At 44.4% G+C, this 23,995-nt stretch overlaps 1 protein-coding gene across 4 annotated transcripts in view; it reads right to left on the bottom strand.

Moving 5' to 3' along the window:
• The window catches only part of RYR3 (ryanodine receptor 3), a 551,722-nt gene that overhangs the window by 12,560 nt on the left and 515,167 nt on the right, over window positions 1-23,995 (bottom strand). For all 4 annotated transcript variants that reach the window (XM_082647182.1, XM_082647181.1, XM_082647183.1 and 1 more), the window contains exons 81-93: window positions 22,483-22,556; window positions 22,210-22,227; window positions 21,716-21,796; window positions 21,179-21,267; window positions 20,046-20,174; window positions 17,110-17,214; window positions 15,300-15,381; window positions 13,317-14,644; window positions 11,026-11,084; window positions 9,672-9,840; window positions 8,524-8,610; window positions 6,782-6,982; window positions 3,527-3,657 (exon numbers count right to left, since the gene is read on the bottom strand). In XM_082647182.1, coding sequence (XP_082503308.1) covers window positions 3,527-3,657; window positions 6,782-6,982; window positions 8,524-8,610; window positions 9,672-9,840; window positions 11,026-11,084; window positions 13,317-14,644; window positions 15,300-15,381; window positions 17,110-17,214; window positions 20,046-20,174; window positions 21,179-21,267; window positions 21,716-21,796; window positions 22,210-22,227; window positions 22,483-22,556 — 2,553 coding nt within the window. The remainder of the gene's footprint in view (window positions 1-3,526; window positions 3,658-6,781; window positions 6,983-8,523; window positions 8,611-9,671; window positions 9,841-11,025; window positions 11,085-13,316; window positions 14,645-15,299; window positions 15,382-17,109; window positions 17,215-20,045; window positions 20,175-21,178; window positions 21,268-21,715; window positions 21,797-22,209; window positions 22,228-22,482; window positions 22,557-23,995) is intronic.

Raw genomic sequence — 23,995 nt, forward strand, 5'->3', positions numbered from 1 at the left:
TGTCTCAGTGTAACTAGAAACCAAACCCTGCAGGAAACACATGCATTCAACCTTCCTTCACTGAGTGCCCACTTTATGGCAGTAACTGGGGTAGGTGCTGGGGACACGGTGGTGGGAGGTGTAGACAAGGTCCCTAACTATGAAGTTTCCAGTCTGGAAATCACCGTGAGTTAATTTACGTGGGGGTTTTCTTAATGGAGCGCTCTTCTGCTCTGTTCTCCATTCCTGCATAACTCCTGTGGGGTGTGCTTTTTTTTTTAAGATTGTTTTGGGATGTGGACCGTTTTTAAAGCTTTATTGAATTTGTTACAACATGGCTCCTGTTTTGCTTTTCTGGCCTTGAGGCGTGTGGGATCTTAGTTCCCCCGACCAGGGATCGCACACGCACCCCCTGTACTGGAAGGCGAAGTCAATAACCACTGGACCGCCAGCGAAGTCCCCAGCAGTCTTGGTCTTAAACATCCAAATGCCACTTAAAAACAAAGCAAACTGCTAATAGATTTTATCTATGGGGGATGGAAGTAATTATTTTGACCTCCTTCTTTGTCCATTATTCTGCTACTTGATCTTTTTCATGAATGGTATTTAGAATCCAAAAAGTGGAAAATTCCACAAGTGATCCTGCAGGGCCAGTGACTAAAGGCTCTGGTCAAGACCCTTTCACAGATGTGATCTTACTTTGATCTGAATATTCTTGGCTCCTGACCAGGTATGTAAGCTCCTTCAAGGTCGAAGCCATAATTCCACTTGGTAATATTCCTTTAAGTGTGGGGTAGGCCAAGAACCTTCAGAAGGGAAATGCATAAATAAGTGACAGATCTATATATGAAGGGTCAAGAAAAACAACATAAGCTGCTCACCTCTTGGAAACTAGCAGAATGCACAATGAGATGCTATTACACACCTACCAGATGAGCAAAGTTATCTGAGGATAACAAGTGCTGACAAGGAGGCAGAGAAGCAGGAATGCTCACAGGGTGCTGGTTTAATGTAAATGGGGGCAAACATTTGCATATCCTACTATTCAGCAAGTTCGTCTCCTGCTACCTACTCCAGAGAAACTCTTTTATTTGTGCACCAGGTATAAAAATACTCCTTACAGCACTGTTTCCAACAGACACTAGTGGGAAACAGTTGAAATAGCCACAGTCAGGAAAATGGATAAATGCACAATAATATACTCCTAATGGAAAATGCTACAGTTTTGAAAATGACCAACTCGGGCCACACATATCAACGTATTCAACTGATGAGTTCTTGAAGAGGGTGCTGAACAGAAGATTCAAACGACAGTACAATGCATATAGTATAACTCCATGGATATGAAGCTCAAAACTAGTTAAGATGAAACCATGTATCTAGGGACACATACCTAAGTGGTAACACTATAAACTAAGGCAAAAGAATGGATAGCACTGAAGTCAGGAGGGTGGTTAGCTCGGGTCCGGGGAGGATCCGGGCCAGAGAGGATAACGTCTGGGACCTCAAAGTTTTCAGCGATGTTCCAGTTTTAAAGCTTTGTAGTTCATTTTATTACTGTACTTTAAAATATACGTTTTTATGTTTTCTTCTATATGTGTATTTAACAATACAAAAATAAAATTAAAAAAGAAAGCTCTCCATGACATATAGTTAACTCAAAAAAGAGCAGGTTGCAAAGCACTACATGTACAATGATGCCATTATCGTGAAGAAATAACGGAAGTTCATTGATCTAAATGTTTTAAAACAGCTGTTTTTCTTATACACGCGTTTCCCTATTCACGGGCATTTCAGCCACTTCAAATAAATGTCAGCAACTGTCCTTGTTAAAACAGTTTAGTGTTCTTGTCTCATTACCTCCTTAGGATAAACTTCTAGAAACTGAACTGCGTTCTTCCTGGGACTTTTAGGCTATATCATCTTGTGCCGCAGACACAAGCGTTACTGATAATTACAGAAAGCTTACCAAGGCATGAGATTATTTGATATTCAAACTTTCTATACTATAATAACAAAGGGTCAGAAATAAGTCTTAGTAGTTTCCCTTATTCTTCCTTAAAAGTGAGGAGATTGGCAGTGACCTGCAGGCCTGAACAAGCTTTTGATTTGCCTGCTCACACCCGTTTTTCCCTAGGACAGGAGTCTTCCCTTTCTCGGGACTATTAAAAAGGCTCAGCGGTGCCTGTGTGGAGCTGCCTCTCTCAATTTGCCTGGCCGCCTCTGAAGAGTAGAGTGTTCTTCCTGCAGGGGCCAGGGTTGTCGTTTCTAGGTGTGCATATTTTATTGGCACAGCCGAGACTCAACAGTCATCTTTGTTCACATATTCAGCCCTATTTCTTGACTTTCCTTTCATCCCATTAATTCATCTTGGAACTCTCATTTCCCTGTTGTGAATACACCGGCGTTAGAGCATCACCTTTGCTCATGGTGATGGTCATTATTTTCCTAAATTTTTATTGTGGTAAAATATACATAACTTAAAATGTACAATCTTAATCATTTGGCTATAATCCCTGTGTTGTACAATATATCCTTGTGGCTTATTTTATACCTAATCGTTTATGCCTCTTAATCCCCGTCCCTATATCGCCCCTTCTCCCTTCCCTCTCCCCGCTGGCAACCACTGGTTCTCTGTATCAGTGAGTCTGCTGCTTTTTTGTTGCATTCTCTGTGTTGTGTTTTTAGATTCCACAGATAAGTGATATCATATGGTGTTTGTCTTTCTCTGTCCGACTTATTGGTGATGGCCATTTTTCTTTAACAGGGGAAGGGAATAACGAACAGCCATGCGCCAGGCACTGTACCAAGCACGTGACAATCCATTCATGAGGCCTCCCAGGACTGCAGGCGGTGGTATTCTCATCCCTCTATTAATGAAGAGGAAACTGAGGTTTATAAAACCTGATTCCCTCGCCCTAGGTCATAGGTGTCTACGTTATCAAGCTGACTCAGTATTCTACCTCTTTGCCTCTAGAATCAATGCTTGTCTCCACCACGTTAGCACTTGTACACGTGCCTACCTAGAAGGCAGGCTTCACCCCACGGGTCCTAACATCCCCACCCAGATGGGCCTATTTTAACTGCCCGTGGAACTGCCTATCAAATTATATTGGGAGGCGTTCTAGTACCAACCAGGCTATTTGTTTAGGGAGAAGACTTCAGAGATGGTGCTGTCACAGGGCTGCTGTGCCATCTGGGGACTCTGGAGAAGCTGATCAGTTTGATCACTGAAACCCCGGGCCAGGGAAACACTGTACGACTCGAACATGGAAAACTAGATTAAATAGTGTTGTGCTGGACCATCTGGTCTTAATTAAAAATGCTCAGCACTTTCCGATGATATCCTCTGTCCCCCATTAAATGCATAGGGACACATATAACTGTTGGAGGCACGACAGGCTACTTTGTGAAAAGGCAGGGGAGAAAACAAGTCCCAGAAACCAAAGCAAGGCTTATATTAATCAGTCTCCAGGGCTGCTGAAGAAGGTATTATCCTATTTACAATAGAAACTCCGTTTTCTTTTTGGGGTGGGGGGAAACTTACGGTGTGTTGATTACCAAGCGATCCCATTGCCCCTTGATGTCATCTTCAGAAGGCTGTTCGGTGATATACAGGCCATCAAACTCCAGCTTCCTGGCGATTTCTTTTTCTCTTTTGAATACCACCAAAGGAACCTAGGAGTGGGAAGACACCGGTTACTCAGAGAAGGCTTTCTAATGAAAGCATCCTCTCCCACGCGTATCTCACAAATTGGCCTTCCAACTTCAGGGCAACAAACTCTTTGTAGTGGGATTCTTAGGGTGCCTCGTTGTGGGTCCAAAGCCAAAGAAATCACTTCTCAGTCCTCTGGCTCACACACCTCCCTCTCCAAAGCTGATATGATTTGGGTCATCCTTTAAACAGCTGATAGTATTACAAACTGTGGACTTCTTGACCCGTCCTGGTGAGAAGACCACATTTAGATGAATCACAGGGCCGAGTGACTTAGGTCTCCTAAAACACTTAGGCTGGAGGTAAACCAAGACTTAGAAAGCATAATAAACTATGCTAGAATATATTGGACAGCTGCAGAAATACAATGAAGAGTTCCAACCCCCTTCAATGGCTAGGGTCATATTCATCTCATGTCTTTGAATTCTGATTAATGAAATATGGCTTAATGGTTACAATGAGAGGATTCACTGGGCTCTGTGCATAGTCTCTCGCTATTGAAATTTTCTTCCTGACATTCCTTCCGAGAAGAGCTCCTGCCTGGCACACTTATTTGTTCCCTACCATCGTTTCCCATTCTCTTATAGTTATGACTGCTTCTAGCCTACACATGGTGGCATGGTTCTAAAGACCTATCACAAAAGCAGTACATACACAGAAAATGCTGGGAAGATAATCCACTTGCTCCAACCATCGCCAGACACACACACACTTCAGATAAGGGACAGAATGAGCAAGGTCAGAGGATACGACTGGAATCCCAGGAAATGAGAAGGCAGAAAAGCCAGAGCTCCACTAGCCAGAAAAGCTTAGCTCAGACAGAGCTAGGGCTTCCCATCCACCTGGGAAGCTACTGGTTACTTGGCAACATCCCTGAGACCTTGGTCTCCAAACTGTTTCTTCTAATAACTCCCTCTCAAATCTCATGATATCCGTACAACTCACGCTGCTCCTTTATTTCCAAGACAAAAAGGCAAAATTTAGATAATGGTTCGTAAAGAGTTACTGCTTACCCTTTTTCTTCCTCCCTTAATTATTTATTTTTTATTTTTAAAATTTATTTCACTGAAGTATAGTTGATTTACAATGTTGTGTTAGTTTCTGGTATATAGCAAAGTGACTCAGTTGTACATACATATACCTTCTTTTTCATATTCGTTTCTATGATGGTTTATCACAGGATATTGAATATAGTTCCTGCTTACCCTTTTTTTTAAACAAGGCAACAACACTGAGAAAATAAAAGAATCATGACAGGAAGGTGGCAAAGGCCACTAATGGACATTGCACACTGCAGAATCAGTGCCTGGTGTTGGTTCATGGATCATGTGGGAGGGGAAGCAGGGAAAGCCACCCTGACTAGTGTCTGCTGTGTGTCGCGGTGACTCTGAATTACAATAATAATATCAAGTTTTAGATCAGTACTGATCACTGGGATTTGAAGCATTCTCCGTCAATCTTTTAGGAATTTGTATTCCCTCGTAAGTACAACTTCCACATTTTTATTCCCTAGCTAGTGTTTATTTTTGTTTTCTCTAGGTTACCTGTACCTAGCCGACAAGCTGAGCTCTAGATGGTGAACTAAGGAATAGTAGCGAACATGCTCTAATGTTTACTACGTCTGGCCCTGAGTATTTTACACATGTTAATTCATTTAAATCCTCCCTTTAGCAACTTCAGCGGTTGGTGTTATTATTATCATAGTCATTTGTTTTTGCAGATGAGGAAACAGAGGAATGGCGAGGTTAAGTGGCAGAGCTGTGGGTCCAACCCCGGAGGCCAGGCTCCAGAATCCATTCTTTCATTGTTACAGTGGAGGCCTCAGGGCCGATTAGGACACATGGTCTCTCCAGTAGAGCAGCTGGACTTCCTAAGTGATACTGCAGTCCACTGGGGGAAGTGAGAGCCACAAGGATAGGAAAAGACTTCCTGGACTCTTCTCAGGGAAAAGGTGGCTTGGTATAGGGCCAAGGAAACTTCCTACTTAAGAGAAGTAAGAAAAAATGTAATGAGAAAAAACAATTGTGGTGTATGTAGTAGAAACAGAACTGGACTTGGAACACCTAAAACAGAATGACTGAAGATTGACAAAACTATAGCAGTGCCTGAAGATGGCCCCAGAGAACCACATCTCCTGCTATTCATGCCCTTGTGTAGCCCCCTTCACCCTCTGTGCAACACTGAATCTTGGCTGGCCCTGTGACCTGCCTGAATCAACAGAATGTGGTAGAAATGGCACCTTGCCAGTTCTGGGCCTAAGCCTTAAGAAGGTCTAGCAGCTTCCATGTGTGCTCTTTTTTGGACACCCAACCCATCATGTGCAAGAAGTCCGGCTACCCAGCTGGAGAGAGCATGTGAAGAGACCACATGGAAAGGGAGATGCCCTGAGTCTACAAGGAGGGGGAGAGAGGCCCAGCTACCCCAACTGAGCCCAGCCTTCCAGCTGTTCCCTTGCCAACGTGCATGGGCCGTCTTGGACAGTAGCCCATCTGAGCTCCCAGCTGGTTGCTGATGTGACCACTTGTACAGGGAGCAGAGGAACCGCTCTAATGTGCCCAGGCAGACACAGAATCAGAGAGAAAATGGTTATCATTTTAAGCCATTGAATTCTGGGGGGTGATTTGTTATGCAGCAATAGGACAACGGAAACAGTAACTCATCTCAAATAGCTAAGACCTAATCATTTCTGAAAGGTGAAAAGGATTTTTATAAAAATTTCAACATAAATGCAAAGGTGAGAAGAGCCCCTCATTACCAGCTCCATGCGTGACTCAGCCCGACGATTTGGATTCTGTGAAATGTCACGAGGGGTGGCTGAAGTGAGGCTCCTGGACCAAGGCTTCTCAAGCCAGAGTGTGAATACAGATCACCTGCGGATCATGCTCACTGCAGATTCTGATTTAAAAGGCTTGGGTAGGGGGCAAGAGTCTGCAGTTTTAACCCGCTCCTGGGTGGTGCCCAGGCTGTGGCTTCACCAACCTTAGGCTATTAGTCTAAAGTCTTAGAGAACAAAGGGCTGGCTGGGTTCAAAAAACGATGCTTCTTCCCCAAGGAGTCTGATTACATTCAGAGTGGCTGGCAACTTACCTTCAGGCAGTAATAGCCCACCACGCAGACTAAAGAAATGATGGTGTGGATAACGGCCAGGGCTCGCAATGTTGGGGCCATATATCCAGTGCTCTCCTGCAGGACAAAGAATACCACTGCTTCTTCCTCTTCCTCATCATTAAAGGAATTCCACAGGTTTGCAATGTCTTCTGTCTCTTCTTCTAAAGGTTCCTCGGTGACCTGGCCCAAAACACACACTCTCTTAGAAACACTGGAAAGACCTCCGCCACTGGGCTCTCCCCACGTATTTTATACTGCTGGCATTTGCTGTGCAAATAGTAGTGATTCCGTATTACTCGATGAGGGAATGAGGTTTTTAGGTAACTTGTTCCTGGGAATCTCCAGGATCTCTAATAACTGCAAACAAAAGTTTTAAGAGACAAAACCTCTCTCTTGAAAACAAGCCAAAAATTGAAAAGTTAGGAAAGTGTTACTACATGTGCTACAATCCTTCAGCTGCAGGAGGTAATCTTTGAAATGCTACGGCCTGGGGCTTCCTCAGTGGCGCAGTGGTTAAGCAACTAAGCCCGTGTGCCACAACTACTGAGCCTGTGCTCTAGAGCCCATGAGCCACAACTCCTGAGCCCGTGTGCCACAACTACTGAAGCCCGCACGCCTAGAGCCTGTGCTCTGCAACAAGAGAAGCCACCGCAATGAGAAGCCCACGCACTGCAACGAAGAGTAGCCCCCGCTCGCCGCAACTAGAGAAAGCCCGCGCGCAGCAACGAAGACCCAACACAGCCAAAAATAAATAAATAAAACAAATAAATTAAAAAAAAATGCTACAGCCTGGGAGGAGGCTAGGACAAACTCGCATATGCACAAGTGCAGACATTTCCCTTCTTTCTTAGATGCCATTAACACCTGTGGCTTCACTGCCATCCTTACACAGTGACTCCCAAATTGGCGCCTTTGAGGCTGTTACCGTGCATGTCCAGCTGCTTGCTGGCTGTCTCCACATGCATGGCTGAGTCACCTCAACCTCTCCATGTGTTTAAAGCTAGCCTTCGCCACACCCCTCTACAGACGTCCATTTTTCTGCTGTGGGCAACAGCAAGCCATTAGTTTATCAAGTGCACTATTGATGTGGATAAGAGCATGTTTTATAAAAATTAGATTTGTGGTTTTCAATAGGAAGGGAGAGAGGCAAGAGACAGAATAGCCAGTTAAAGACGATGCCAAAAAAGAATCCAGGACCTACAGCATTCATTAGTTCATTCTACTAACATTTATTACGCATCTACAGTGTACAAAACCCACTTACCAACATTCAAAATCTTCATTTATCTTGATGAGTCCCTGTCTTCCACATCCAGAAACCAACTCCTATTAATTCTTCCTTCATAATAATTCTAACACACGAGCCAACTATCATGGTTCTTTGTTACCTTCTTCCTCAGGGAAAGAACTGTATTTATCATTCAGTTTGAAATACCTTACAGCTCCTAATATAGAGTCTAGCCCATTGTAGACACCCAACAAATGTCTGAAGAATTAAGTAGTAACTAAAACAAGCCTGAATGATTGAAATGGTGCCTTAACTGGCTTCCCTTACAACCAGTCTCTCTATTCTCCCCACTGCTAAAGACAGTGTCCTTTTTTTAGGAGCCAGTGTCTTAGAAATTTCCTTAAAGTTTTTCCTTGAATTGAGAGCATAACCTCTATTACTTTTTAAAAAGTATATAATCTATTCACCAAATACCCCCTGAATGACGTATCACCTTGTAAAAGAGCAGGATGAAGTTGATAGCGAAGGCTACAAACAGAGCAAGGAGCCTCAGGTTGTAGAAATTCCTGGCCAGGTAGTGCTGAAAAGAAAAGGACAGGCAGAAGTAGAAGAGCTCTGGCAGGGAGAAGGACCTTCCCTCTTTCACACCGATGATCTTCTCTGATTAGAAGTTTACACAGGACGACTCCTACTCTTTGGTAACCACTCATCTAGGACTGTCCTGGCCTTCTTACAACTTATTTGGGGGGACCAAAATGGATGATTTTTTTAAAAATTGCTTAGAATGATGTTCAAGGGAACGCTGCTCTGGTTTAAACCTCAGGGAAGCAAATGCCTAAACACGCCGCCGGCACAGGACTCGTGCTGTTACGAAGGTACGTGTGCGCGCGTGTGCGTGTACCCTCCACACAGCAAGTAAGCGGTCCATTTGGAAATTATGAGTGATCTAGGCCCACTGAAGACCCCTGAAGCTCCCACCCTGGCTGCAGCCAGACTGAGGCTGAGAGTCTCTGTCTCTTTGTAAGTCACAGACCCAGCGCTTCTGCCTCTCCCCTTTTAGGGGGAACCATTCCCATACCCACTGCCATCTTCCCGGGAAAAATCGACACTTGAGGCCTGGAATGGTAGCTGCTTGGGGAAGCTCTCACCCTCTCCGTGGAGGGGGGCTCCCACCAATGGTGCTGGGAGGTGTAGTCCTGGCTTTCAGCAACTGTGCCTCAGTGGGCAATTTGCCAGAGAAAGGATATTACAAGCTGGGCTGAGGGTGTGTGGAGTAACAAAGCTTTTGAGGACTAGTGTGAGAACCTGACACAACACAGGAATGTTCTTTCTGCATCTGAATGATCGCACTACTTCTGAAGTTTTGGACCAGGATGGGCCAAGTCCCCACCTAGCACACGTAAAGGAGCAGCTCTTTTAGAGAGAGGGCGGGGTAGAGGGGCTGCAGCACCTGCCGTTTCCCTTTTCCTTTCCCTCCAACACAGAAGGGACAGACAGATAATCGAGAAGAGGGAAGGAAGAGGAATGAGAAAGACGAGGAAGAACAACTAACCAAACGTGAAACAAAGTCAGTGGCCGCTTCTCCGAGGTCCGCCCGGGCCAGCGCCTGCACCCGAGCGGGGCCAGGGCCCGAGCACTCACCAGCAGCTTGGTCTGATAGATTTCCAGCCCTTTAAAGAAACTGGCCATGAAGGCTTCAGGCTTCTCAATTTTCTGGCCACACCATCGCTTCTTCCTTTTGGTCGCATCTGCCCACCCGGCCTCGGCCTGCTCTTCTTTGGCCGTGTTCTCTTTCTCCCCATCTTCCGCGCTGCAGGAATGAGAAGCCCACTCATCACGGAGGGGAGGGGGAGGCCTGGCCCTGGCAGGGAAGCTAAAGAGAAATCTTGGCTGGGGGTGGGAGATGTATTATTCCTTGAGGGTGGGGACCTCAGGGCTTTATTACCCATAGTGCTTGGATGTCAACGTTGTATTTAGGAGCGGTGCCTGCTTTGATGAGCCACAGTCACAGGTGTACATCAGTTATATACAAGTTCTTCTGAACTCAGCCTTACCAACCTTTTTCCCCTTCAGAAATGTTGTCCTTTATTTTCTAGGCTTTCATGGGCATTACCCATAGTACCTATTCTTCTAAGTTTGTCGTAGGAATTAAATGAGATATTGTATAAAAGAGCTTAGCAAAAGGCCTGGTATGTAACAGTTATTCAGTAATTACTAGATATCACCATCATCAACATTATATAAAGTTGCTAAGTGTGAGTGTTTGATAATTTGCTCGGTCAGATGGTGAAACTCTGATCTACTATCTGGAGTCTAAAGTGAACAAAATTATTAGACTGTGTTTATTGTATAGATGGGGTAAAAAGAAATGTATCCACACATGAAGAGATGCTCACCATCACTAATTATCAGGGAAATGCAAATCAAAACCACAAAACCTCACGCCTGCCAGAATGGCTATCATCAAAAAGACAACAAATAACCAGTCCTGGCCAGGATCTGGAGAAAAGGAAACCCTTGTGCACTGTTGGTGGGAATGTAAATTGGTGCAGCCACTATGGAAAACAGTATGGAGATTCCTCAAAAAACTAAAAATAGATCTCCTATACGATCCAGCAATTTCACTCCTGGGTATACATCCAAAGAAAACGAAAACAGTAATTCCAAAAGATACATGCACCCCAGTGTTCACAGCAGCGTTATTTACAATAGCCAAGATATGGAAGCAACTGAAGTGTCCGTCAATAGCTGCATGGATAAAGAAGAGATACACACACACACACACACACACACACACACACACACACACACACACAATGGAATATTACTCAGCCATAAAAACGAAAAAAAAGAAATGTATCCAGGGCCTGCACAATATCTGTTTCTTATGTTAATAGAAATCAAGCTTTCTATTTACCATAACAACAAAATGGCGGTTACCATCAAGAACGATTAAGCACAGCAGTTAGAGCAGTCCATGCCACCAAGAACTTACTCTGCCTTCTCAGACTCCACTTTTCCTTCGGTTTCATGAGCTGCTTTCGTCTCTGCTGCCTAGACAAAAATAACAATCAGTCAAACTTTCCTCAAAATAAACGAGTTCATGGTGATGAGCCGTATCACTGGCCGTTTTGCTCTCCATGGTCAGAAGTCCCAATGGCTTTCTCTCCTTATGCTTCTGCTTTTCTCAGGATCACAGAACATAGATGTCCTGCTATATATTAAGCTGCTCTAGAGTGATAAGACAAAGACTTCAAGCTTGAAAACATAACCGCCCTGTTATTATTCAACCCAAAGAAAAAACTTTTGCTAGGACATTGTCAGAGCCCCGTGGCAGTGGTCCTACTGCTTCACGGGGTCGGGGAGAGATGGAACACAGGTCCAATCCAGAACCTGCGTCCATCAGACAGTATCTTCAATTCTCTTCCATCACCCCAATCCCTCTGGCTGATGACCATTGCACTTAGAATAAAATTCAAGCTCCCTAACACCAAAGCCTATAAGGCCTACATGATCATGGCCTTTCTCTCCATTTTCACCTTGCATCACTTGACTCATTTCCAGCACAAACATTCAGACCTTCGTTCCTTTCCTGGGACATTCCAAATCCTTCCCTGCACCAGGACCTTGGCACATGCTGTACCATTTGCCTGGAATATGACTGCCCTGGCTTTTGGTGGGCCTGCCATTCTTCAGGACTTGGTTCAGATGATACCTTTGCAGATGCTCCTTGAGTATCCTACTTACAGTAGGGCCCACTTTCATTCTGTAACACACGACCTTGTTCATTTATTTTAGCATATGTCAAAAATGATAATTAGTTGTTGTCTCCTTCCACTAGAAATTAAGCTCCTTTAAAACAAAAGTGTTGTCTCTTTTGTTAATCAATGTATTCTCATATCCTAGGAACACAGCCTGGCATGTAGCGGGCCTTGAATGAGTCCCTTTTATGTATCAAACTCTGTTCTAGGCCCTGGGTGACATCAGGGAGCAAAACAATAAATAAATTAATACTGTCAGAATGCTTATGATTCTGATACTTCTCTCCCTGACTCTCTAACCCAGGTGAGACATCTCTCCTATACATTTCCATAGCACCTGATAGACTTCCTAATGTTCTTCATGCTTGTACTGACCTGTCCAATGTCTATCTTTTCCACTAAATTATAGGGACGATGCATTTCTCATTCACCACTGTATTCCCAGAGCCTAAAACAGTGACAAGTGCATATTAACTATTCAATAAACATTCATGTAAAAAATGAATAAAGGGGCTTCCCTAGTGGTGCAGTGGTTAAGAATCCGCCTGCCAGTGCAGGGGACACGGGTTTGAGCCCTGGTCCGGGAAAATCCCACATGCTGCGGAGCAACTAAGTCTGTGTGCCACAACTACTGAGCCTGCACTCCAGAGCCTGTGAGCCACAACTACTGAAGCCCGCACGCCTAGAGGCTGTGCTCCGCAATGAGAGAAGCCACCGCGATGAGAAGTCCGTGCACCACAAAGAAGAGTAGCCCCTGCTCGCCGCAACTAGAGAAAGCCCGCCGTGCAGCAACAAAGACCCAACTCAGCCATAAATAAATAAATAAATAAATAAATAAATAAATAAATAAATAACTTTATTTATTTTTAACAAAATGAATAAAGGTTGACTTTGGGCTCTGATCTCTTTACATTTCTCTCCATACTCTCTTTATCGCTAGAATGATGCTGTGAGTTGGATGCTGCAACGCCCAGAACTTTCCATGGCCAAAGGGCTCTGAATTACTGCTATCTTAATTTAGTTGACTGACTCAAAGTCCAAACTGGCTAGTGGTTGCATCACAAGGATGAAAATGTCCCAAGCATGATAAAACTCACTGGGCACTGTGCTAAATCATATGATAACATCTGGACCTTTTAGGATACTGCAGAAGTTTATCTCACCAGAAAGGTCTCCTCGTATGCTATACCTGGTTTTCTATGCTTTCAGTTACTGAATGAACCTGTGCGCCTTGAGAACTAACCTAATAAAGGTGTGGAAGCAAGTTGAGGGTCAAGGACCATCCTGTTTGAACTCTACAATGTAAACTGGAAGACCATTCAGCAATTAGATATTGAGACAACCACCTAAGTCTCATCTCTCCAGACATGGCAGAGCTGGAATTATCAGATCAGGGTAATCACAGATGAGCTGGTGTCTAACACAACATTGCCTCCTAGGAACTGGTGTCAGTACTGACGGCAAGGTAGAGTGGCAAGTCTTTTTCTAGGGATAAAGAAAGATGATAGAAACAAATCATGCTTACCTGTGCTTTCCTTTTCTCCCGTACAGTACTCTCTAACGTGGGGGGTTCATCCTTGCCAGTAATCTCAGAGAGGTCACCCAAACCCACTTCAGGCCCATGCTTTAAGCCACCTTCTTTCTTTGACTGGAGTCCAAAGAGATCTGACATAATTTCCGCATCTCCCCTCTCCCCCTTTACGAAGTGCACAAGTTCCGTGGCGATACCCGGCTCGGGCACTTCTGCCCTCTCAGCCTCCATTGCATCATCGTGGATACCAAATTGGGTTGGGTCAGGCATGTCACCCAGGATCTTTGTGACTCTGATGTTCTTTGCGCCTTCTATGAGGCCCCCTCCAAACACTGTGCTCCAGAGAATCTGAAAGATTCCTCCCAGTATGGCGAAGAGCAAGTGGAAGAGCCCCACGAACAACGTCCAGAAGAAAGAGAAGAACACCTTCACCAGCTCCTTCAGAGTCATCTTCTTTACCTTCCTACACTGCTTCTTGAGGTTCTTCAGGGTGGCCCTCTTCAGAAAGTTGGCCACGTTTCTCTTCACTGAGGCACAGGCCACGGCAAACGCAGAGGCACACTCAAAAGCCTTGTCGTCCTCTTCACCCTCAACTTCTAACGTATAGGAAGAGTCTTCATTTTCTTCCTCCTCCTCTTCTGGCCTGTCGGCTGAGTCCGATTCTGAGATCTGTGAGGCTAACTGCATCTCAAAGATGGTGTCTTCACAGAAGTTCACGAACAGCTCCATCTTCTCCTGCTCTCCACCTTCGTTGACGACATCAAAGATGAACTGCTGCTTAGACTCCTTCACCTGGGGCTTCTCCCACTGAGTTCGACTGGACTCACTGATCTCAAAATAAACACGCTCAATCTTCTTGGCCTCACCCATGATCTCAATGCGTCCTAGGTACGGTTCAAAGTAAGTGAGTACGCTTTCGGCTGGGTCCAACAGACACTTAAGGCGAGAATCATTTGGCATATGTTCGGAGAGGTTTGTCAATAACACCGCCACGTTAAACCCTATGTCCTTGGCCGGCTCGTGGAACCGGTCTACAAAGTCAACGTAATTAAACATGTCATTCTCATCCGCTTCTGCGCACGAAAGGAGAAAGTCAATCTCCGACTGCGTGTACTGTTTTTGCCCTTCCATGGCCTTCTGGAATTCCTTTTTGGAGATGATCCCTTTCCCATCGGGGTCATATTCTTTGAAGGTGTCTGAGCCAGTTAAGTCTTTAAGTTTCAAGAACATGTCAAAGAATTTCAAGATCATTTCTACATTGGTAGAGGACTCTACCAGTGTGTCAACCATCTGCTTGCCAATAGTTCCATTTACCACATTCCCTGTGAGGCAGGTTCAAAAAGACATACAGATACATAAATAAACCCATGTCATCATGTAACTGGTCAGGCAGATATTTCTTAGAAGACTTATATGCCAAATCGGTCAGCTCCTTTCTGACCATGATGATTTGGAAATGGGTAGGAGGGAGCAGCAAGCCATAAAGACTACACCACCAGGAGCCAAGGGGGAAAGAAACACAGGGAAGGAGGAGATGGCCACGCCAGTGCCTTTTGTCTGGCCTGGGGCCTGGAGAGTGGTTTCATTATCAGATTATCAGGGACACATAGGGATAAGTGGTGCCCCTCTAATCCCCTTAGACCTAGGAGGGTGCCCAACTAGATGGCTGGCATACACACTGGCAGCCAGATGTATCGAAAAAGCAATGGGGAGAGGGAGAGGATAGGGAAAAGCAAAGCTTGGAGGTTTTCCCCAGTTCATTCTGGCTTTCCTACTGAGATAAAATGAGTTGGTTTCAGGCTTTGTCCATCAGACCATGTGCCCCTCACTCATTTTTTTGTTTCTGAAAATTTGGTTTTCTAACCAATGTCATATGGCATCAATGACCTGCCAGGAGGATAATCTGCGTGATTAGTACTGTTAGTGCTCGGACCAATTACAGTCGTGTGATTGCCTAGTTATACCAAACAGCCCAACCTTCCAGGAGGGACAGAAGCATCACCACCATGTCCTGAAGGAGATCCAAGAGTTCCTTCAGCAGCTCGATCTGACTGGAATCCTAGAACAGAAACAGGAGATACCCCTGAGCTATCTGATCCCTCAGTAAAGTACAGGGCAGTGAGCAAGGAGAGCCTGCTCTGGGAAGGTCAGGTGAAGGCTACATCCATCTCCAGGATGAGCTCCCTTCTCATGGTGAATGCGGATGCCTTCGCATCCTCTCTTTGTAGCATCCGGAGGCTCGCTGCAGCAGGGTTCATACAAAAGAGTTCCTTTACGGTTTTCCTTTTATTAACGCAACGTGGCAGACATACCAATTGTTGTCCAAAACTACTGAACAACCCAATCCACCAGAGAGCCGTTAGGTACCTCTAGTAGCTTAGGTTGCCATTTTTCATACTGAAGAATTACCAGTGAGCTTCTGGGGAATACTACTGCAATCCAATTAAAGTAGCAAGGTTCTAATCACCAATTGGGTTCTCCTTTCTTTCTTAATTTAGGTTCTCCTGATTCTAATTGGTGGTGATCTGGGTGCCAGTGGTCCCTTAAAATGTTATTAATATATCATCGAGGCTATTCCTCCGGATGGTTTTGATACCAGTCTGTTTGGTTTTCATTTCAGCATTGCAGACGGGGCACTGCCAAGTGAGCTCCGGGCTTGATACCTATGTCACAGAAGCAAAACAAGCCTTGGAAGATCTGAGGTGGGGAATCTGAGGGTGAGGTTAAAAAATGCATTCTGGGCCACACTTCTTTTCCAGACTCTCTCTCACAAAGACATAGTTCTTTGGCCCTTCAGACTTCAGAGGGATTTTCTAGCACCTTTGGAGTGTGTCACAGCTGTCCACAAAACATCAGAGAGGTGTAGATTGTCAGAGCTAGAAGAGCCCTCAAAGGGCGTCTATTTTAACTCCCAATATCTTATAGATGATGAAAGCAAAAACCGGAAAGGGGAAGTGACTTCCCAGAAGACACCAGTGAGGAGGTGGCAGGGTCAGGATCCTGTCTCTGGAGCCTCTACACCGCACTGCCCCACTGGGCTGATAAATCGGCAGCCCTCCCAAGAACTCTCTCCTCCCATAAGGCCAGAGTCAAAAGGGGAAAAATGAAAGGGGTAAATAGCACATTCCAGAAGAGAGAGGCAGATGTGACAGCCTTGACAATTTTAGATACATATTATTTAAATTAACGCTGCCAATGTTACTCTGAGCAGCCTGAAACATATCCTGAAGTTCTCCCTCATGTGTTGCCATGGAGAGAGGCCATCGACTACCACAGACGCTACATTTATTTGTTCATAATAAATGCTCTGAGCGATTCCGATTCATCTTGCCAGAGAGATGGGGAGTGAGAAGGAAAGGCAGAGATGGGGGAGAGGGGAAGCAAAGGTGACAGAGAAGGGAGATGTGAATTACAGAGACATGCAGACATTTGACAGAGCAGACAGGGGGGTAGATCATGTGCATAAATTGCAAAACAGTGACAAGGAAGCAAAAGGGATTAGCACCATAAAAAGCAAGTGTTGAAGCTGTTATGAAAAGGACACAAGGGAGAAAGCTGCATTCATGCAAAAGCCTGTGTGGGACACCCCCGCCCGCCCCCCACTCCCCGCAGGTATGCATTCCTATCTCCCACTTAGGCCCTCATTTTAAAAATGAGACCTGATCTGCATGGCTTTTCCAATCATTTCGTCAAGCAGCTACACCCACAATGGGAAGACCAGGGGGTGGGGATTGACTTAGCGTTTCACACCAACCACACGTCGGGAACGGGGAACGGGCCACAGTACCTGAGAGAGCTTCATCTGCATGTTAGCAAATACATGGAGGAAGCCGACCACTGCATCCCATAGCCTACTGTGAGCGAGGCTCTGCTGGTTCCCAACGCAGGGGCCCTACGGAGAGGAGGACATTCTTATTTCACTGGAGCATCACCAGCTGCTCTGAAACTTGCCCTAGTAAGGGCATTTGACATCAGCTCAGATAAGTAGAGAGCTCTTTCCAAAGGTCACATATTTTGCAGCTCAATATTTTCCCAGGATATTACTTTTCTCCCCACTCCATCGGGTCCCCCCTGCCCCCACCCAATCCTAAGACCCAATTTCTAGGAAAAATCACTAGGAATGTCACAGTGCGGTGATTTTCAGAGATTTTCTTTTAGCTTCCATTCTTATGCTAGAGAACATTATTTGAGAGGTAAATGCTCTGGTTGAAACAGGACTGAAGGGTACTCCTGCCGACTCTGGCCCACACCTTGGCCTAAGAGGGGTTCTGAGGAACTCCAGGATTCCAAGGAGCACAATTTGAAAACCAGGCCCTTGTGCACGCGTTGTTTGCAGGCAAAGTTGCATGTTAGATGTGATGACCACAGGGCTATCTACTTAAGTGAAAAAATCTGAATTACATTCCTAATGTTCAACTACTTTTAGGATTTTCTTATCATTAACCTAAATGTCAGGTACATCATCTCTATCTTTTCTGAAAGCCAGACATAGACGGATGACTTGATGACCAGTCTGCATTTTCCATGTCAATAGCCTTTCCTATTTTGGAAGATCATTACTGAACCACTGTTTCTTTTCTCTTCTTTTTAAAAATAAGTTACTTGAAATTCTTCTGAATGGAGAGTTGTCTATTCTTTCTTATTTATTTAATCATTTATTTATATCAGTATGGACTCCACACATTCATTTTACGCTTTGGGTTATAATGCAGTACTACTTTATTTACTTTCTTTTGTAGCTCTAATTTTTCCAGTTTTGGCCATTGGGAGCTCTTTCAGTTGGCTCCTGTATCCCTTTGACACACCCCCATCATTTTTTTTTTAGCATTCTCTTGCACTATAGCATTCTCCAGGCTCATCCTGTATGTTTCCAGCCCTAGTTCTAGAATCAGCCATTTCTCTACGGAGCCGTATTTCCTTTCAATGGTATTAGAAACCAAGATCTGGGCTCTAGTTGTGCTTGTTGCTACTGGGGTATCATTTTTTAGGTCCTCCTGGCTGACAGAGCAGCAGAAATATGTGTGTTGTCCTAATCCGTGTGTATACACATCTCCATAAACATTTCCATATGTAACCATTTGTATCTATGTTAAGCTGAACATGAGTTTAGCATACAAATGTCTCTGACTCTCATTCATTCCCACAGGGATCTTCTATCTCCTCTGCTTGCTCCTCTGTAACTTCCCACTCCAACGGTGAGAAACCTCGTTCACTTCCATTATATGTGTATAATGGTTTCAGAATTATTAACACATATCCACATGGGAAAAACTTCATCAACCAAGGTGCTTATGTATAGCTCCTTTTGCCTTTGGTCTTTCAGACTGTACTCATTTCCAAAGCTTCTTAGGCTGGCACCTTATTCCCTACCTCTTGAGTGAGGCTGTTTTATATATATATATTTTATACATTTAGAGTCTTTTGTCACATTCTGCCTATGTTCTTTATCCTTAACTCTTCCTTATAGCTTTTTCCTATATTTTTCTACACTTTCACTGGTACTAGTGTTCTAGTATCAAGTTCTAGAAAAGGCTTGGCAGAATTCCCAGGGAAGAGGTGAGCAGGAGAAATTTTGCCTGCGTCCCTAAATCAAGTAAGCTTGTTTAAAAAGTACTGTTCATGTACATTTGGTGTCTGATCCCTAGAAGCCTCTAGATTCTTTGTTGAAACAAAACTGGTTGTTGAAAAAAACTCACATTCACCCCAAATACACTTTTCTTTTACATTTGGGTTAAGTGCTCCATAGGAAGTTCTGGAGATTAGGATGGGCTCTGCAGAGAGCAAATCAGATGCTTGTCAGATCAGTTCAATGACCTTCATACGTATTTCACACACTGTGAAACTTCAGCTCAGTCACCTGTTCCTAGGTTTATCTCCCTATGTTCTTACAATCCTTGAGTAAAGCATGGATCAATATCTTCCTTAAAATCCTTCTTTTCAAGTCTTAGTCTTGTGTTTATTTTAGTAAGCAAATATGATCTGAGTGTGCCAGTTGGCTCAACATATAGATCTTAAAAGATCTTGTATCACATCACAGAGCACCATGATATGGCTACCGATTTCACAGCAAATTCTGCCTGAGGACGTCCTCTACTCCTTTTCACAGTAGCTAGACCACTGTAGGCAATGAGTAGAGAATGCTGTGAACAGAGAAAGATTGCTGTGAGATGTTCAACCTGAAATTTACCTGTTGATGTGACTGCCACTGCACTTAGTTTATGTGCTTCTGAAGTTACCTTTTCCATAGAGTGAATTTCTGACAGATTGGTAGGCTCTCATGAATTCTGTGTTTAATCTCAAGGCTCAAGATAATACCACTTGTCCCTTTATTCCTTCATGCTATCAATCATTCCTCCACTCCACTCTCCATGCTTACTGAACACCTCTGATGTGCCACACATGCTAAAAGTGAAGAATTTTAAAACGAATGAGAAATTTTCTGTTGACAAAAAGATTTCAGACTAGGCGGGAAAGCAAAATGTTAACCAGATAAATGCACATAAAGTGTGACACTGCTATTAACAGGTCACAGTGGGGTCCATAAACTACAGCTTCTCGTAGAGTGTAGGTACCACTGGTTTCTATTTATAGGTGAGGAATATTGTCAGTGCTATAGCTGGATGCACAGTCCACATATGCAGCCAAGTATTCTGTAGGGAATTAGAACATGGGAAGGTTAAAGATGTTCTCTTTGTTCTCAGGCATGCGCTCTATAGCACATACCTGGATGTATTCCGTAAGAGAATTGAAAATCTGCTTGGTGACCGCCAGGGCTTTGGAAAAATTGTGCTGTCCAGATTCATCAATGACGTCCTTCCCTGAATAATACCAGTAGAAGTCACTGATTGATTCCTAAGAACAAAAAAGGAGAGTTTAGTATTTCTCACATAGTGAGAGGGTTTAGTATTTCTCAGTCCATGAAGCTAAACCCAATGTTCAGGAAGAGTACAAGAGCATCCTACATTTCTGTGACCACTTTGTTATGACAGGAGCCTGGGACTCTGTGAAGAAGCACAGAGGTATCTGATCCCGGGCACCTTTTAAGTACAGATAGTCCCCCTCTGCAGGAAAGAACACATAGAAGAGAGGGCAGCGTTCAGCTGGACCTGGGTGACCATGTTATAGGACAATTTATTCACAATGAAAATTGTACGTTAAAGATAATATTGATCATCCAAATAATCATGATAGCAGCAGCAACATGATAGCTGACACCGTAAGTGCCGGGCGTCGTTCTGAGCACGTTACACGTATTAAACCTCTCCATCTTTACCACCACCCAATGAGACACTACTACTCATTTTCAATGAGACAGGACTACTCGTTTTATAGATGAGGAAATTGGACACCAGGAGGTTAAACAGACTGCTCCAGGTCATGAACTGGTGAGTGGCAGAACCAGGTTGAGGAATCAGCAAAGAGAAGAGGGCATCCTTTTTATGTTTGTGCAGATTTTCTTGACATTATTTGGATTTTCCTTCAAACCATTCAACCAGATGACGTCTCAACACTAAGAACTTGTGGACCCATCTTATTCCCGCTTTCTGTACCTCTTTTTCCTAGTGAAAGCCTGTTCCCATGCACAGCTTGCCTGGAGTACTGTGGCTAAGCTTACACTGGCAAAACTAAAGTGAATCAGCAGTTTATAACAGAAGATTTGGTAGATGACCACTCCCCCGACTTCCGTCTTCAAACTCACATTTAGGTATTTGACTTCCCGTAAGTGTGTGGACATAAGATTACAAGACCTTCCTTACTGAGGCTGGACTGTATCCTGGGCCGTCCCTGAGGCTGTGTAACTGTCTTTAGCTTCTGGAAGTGTATGTGAGGTGTGCTACCATCCAACGCCCACTCACCTGCAGACGCAGAAGGTAGTCCACGGTACTGATGATGACGTTCACGGTGGTGGTGTTGCCCATCTGAGTCCGCAGGAAGTTCTGGAAATCTGAGAACACCAGGGTTGGGTCAGAGTCCATCCCTGCAGAGCAGGTGGCTCTAAGCTTCTTCTCAGCTGAGCTCAGAAGAGACTCACCATGTGAAAAGCCTTACAAGGGCACACTGTTTAGGTCCTGAAGGACAGAGCACTGCCCTGAGCCCTCCCCTCCCAGCGGCACCAGAAACTGGACTTAATGAGCCCTGAGGGACCTGACAGCAAGGGGTGGGTGTTTAGCTTCAATATCTGAAGATTCTGGAAGCAACTTAGCCTGGGTAGCACTAAATAACATTAGCCATGAAGTTAAAGGCCATGTTACATAGGGTTTCTTATTAAGGAATGGATTAACTGTTGTTCTTAAATTAGCAACTGGCTGTATTAAATGTGGCAACCTGAAATGAATCAAAATTTTGTACCTGAATGTTGTTGCCCCTTGACAAATCAAATCTGTTCCACTTACCACTGTTATGTCCTTCACAAAGTAACTGTAGGAATCTAAAGAGATCTCGTGTAAACTCATCATTCTGGAGTACTTTTTCACCTTGAAAACACAGAACACTGGTGAGCATCTGTTTGGCTTTTCAACATAGAATACCTTCCACCACACATGACTGCAAAAATGCTAAAGGAGCTGTGTCAGAACAGCGTGGAGAGGGAACTGTGGATGAATGGTGACAGACCCAATTAAAACTGGAACTGAGGCAACACCCAACAAAGCTAGAATTGTTAGCCCCGGGATGCATTTGGAAGGAAAACAGCTAGGCGGTAATGATTCACAGTCCATAACACATGCTTTGGAAGAGGGAAGACACTTCTTTAATTAAACAACAAACTGCTGAGTTAAACTCAACATGCAACCACCAAGCCGAAAATGTGTCTGTGCTGAGCCGATTAAATAAGATCTCTTGGGACTCACACACACGGTAGGAGCTCGGGCCGGAAACTCAAACTTACCACGCTCACGAACGATGACTAGCCGTAAGAGAAAAACAGAAGGATACAGAGTAAGAAAACCACAGACATCAAGACAGACTCTCTTTAGCTAATACTGGTTCTGTGAACACATCAGTCTGCATATGCCTTATCAAAACTATGGATGGAAACATCTTGCTGAAATGGAGCAAGTCCTTGGAGATTAAGCGGCAGTGAACAGGGGCTCTAACCAGAAATAGTGAACTAGGATTTGAATTGGAAACAGAGAAGCCTTCACCTTCATCAGTTACTTACGTGTTCCTTCCTCAGTAACCATCCCCAGGCCTTCAGCTTTATTCTGCCTCTCAAACGCATTCAAATCAAGGACACTTGTAACAGACGAAAGAAAACAAGGTTCAGGGCTACACGCACTGGGAAAATGGGTTTTTAACATCAATGAACCCATCAACTAAGAATACCCTGTCCTTGCATTATCATAAATGCGCCAACGTATTGTGGTATGGTTGAGAGTCTAATGATTCCCTGGGTTCGTGCTAAGCAGTGTTGTCCAAGGATGCCTGGAGCTCACAGCCCTTGCCATGTGCAAGGACAGGGGTCAGAAACATGTATGTGATGGTCACTGTTTGTCCAGTTTGAGTCCCTTCTTATGGACGAAGATTTAGAAAGGCTTTCCAAATCAAGAAGGAATAATCTGTTTCTAAGATTTCTTAAGGGAAAGTTTACTTTAAACTGTACTAATTCATGTTCACCTTCCACATTTACCTACTTTCTCTGAGAATCACAAGGAATAGCGGCTTTTAGTGCTTAGGATGAATACTGATGGAGAGAGCTACAAAGTTTCAGATTTTTTTTTTTTTTTTTGCGGTTCGCGGGCCTCTCACTGTTGTGGCCTCTCCCGTTGTGGAGCACAGGCTCCGGACGTGCAGGCTCAGCGGCCATGGCCCACGGGCCCAGCCGCTCTGCGGCATGTGGGATCTTCCCGGACTGGTGCACGAACCCGCGTCCCCTGCATCGGCAGGCGGACTCTCAACCACTGCGCCACCAGGGAAGCCCCAAAGTTTCAGATTTTGAAGGGCCACACCCTTCTATTCTAACATTCAGGAGCCAAAAGTAGCCAAGATCACGCTTTCTAGAGGCAATGGTGTCCCTAGGTGCTCCTGAACCTGTGACAAGTTGGCTTTCATTTTTGTCCTCACCTTCCACAACCTTCCCAGCCACAGCCACCAACAAAACCTGCTTAGCCAGGAACCTCTAGGACAACCGCAAAGCTATAATGAGAATAATGATCATGTGATTTCCAACTGGGGCTCACTCCATTTCTCTAATAGGGTCTAACTCCTTAGCCAATAAAAAAGATTTTATGGAACATAAGACCACAAAGTCTCACAAGAACATAGACCTTAGAGAAGCTGATGGCTGAGTCCAGTAAGATTCTGCAAAACCTCCTCTTCCTTTTATCACTGGGCAAAGGAAATGACTGTTGGATTGGAAAGATTTTGGGGAAAAATCCAACACCCCTTTTAGGGAGTCACATATGTTCTGTAATTTAGACGAATTCTAAAGAGAAAGTGAAAATTCCTACTGCCATTATATTGGTTTTCCCCAGACCCTGCTATAAAAAGGGTCTGCTTGATAATACAAAAGTATCCTTTGATTTTGGGAGGAGGATACGGAACCAGGACACTTGGACATAGCTGCTCTGAAGCATTGCTGCTGATTCAGGAGACAATCTGTGCGGTGGACATTTCTGACCCTTACTCCATCCCGAAATACCCATTTCAAATGTTCTGATTTCTTCAATGCTTAA

The sequence above is a fragment of the Grampus griseus genome (assembly GCF_964374135.1).
Source record: "Grampus griseus genome assembly, chromosome: 2".
NCBI classification, from domain to species: Eukaryota; Metazoa; Chordata; class Mammalia; order Artiodactyla; family Delphinidae; genus Grampus; species Grampus griseus.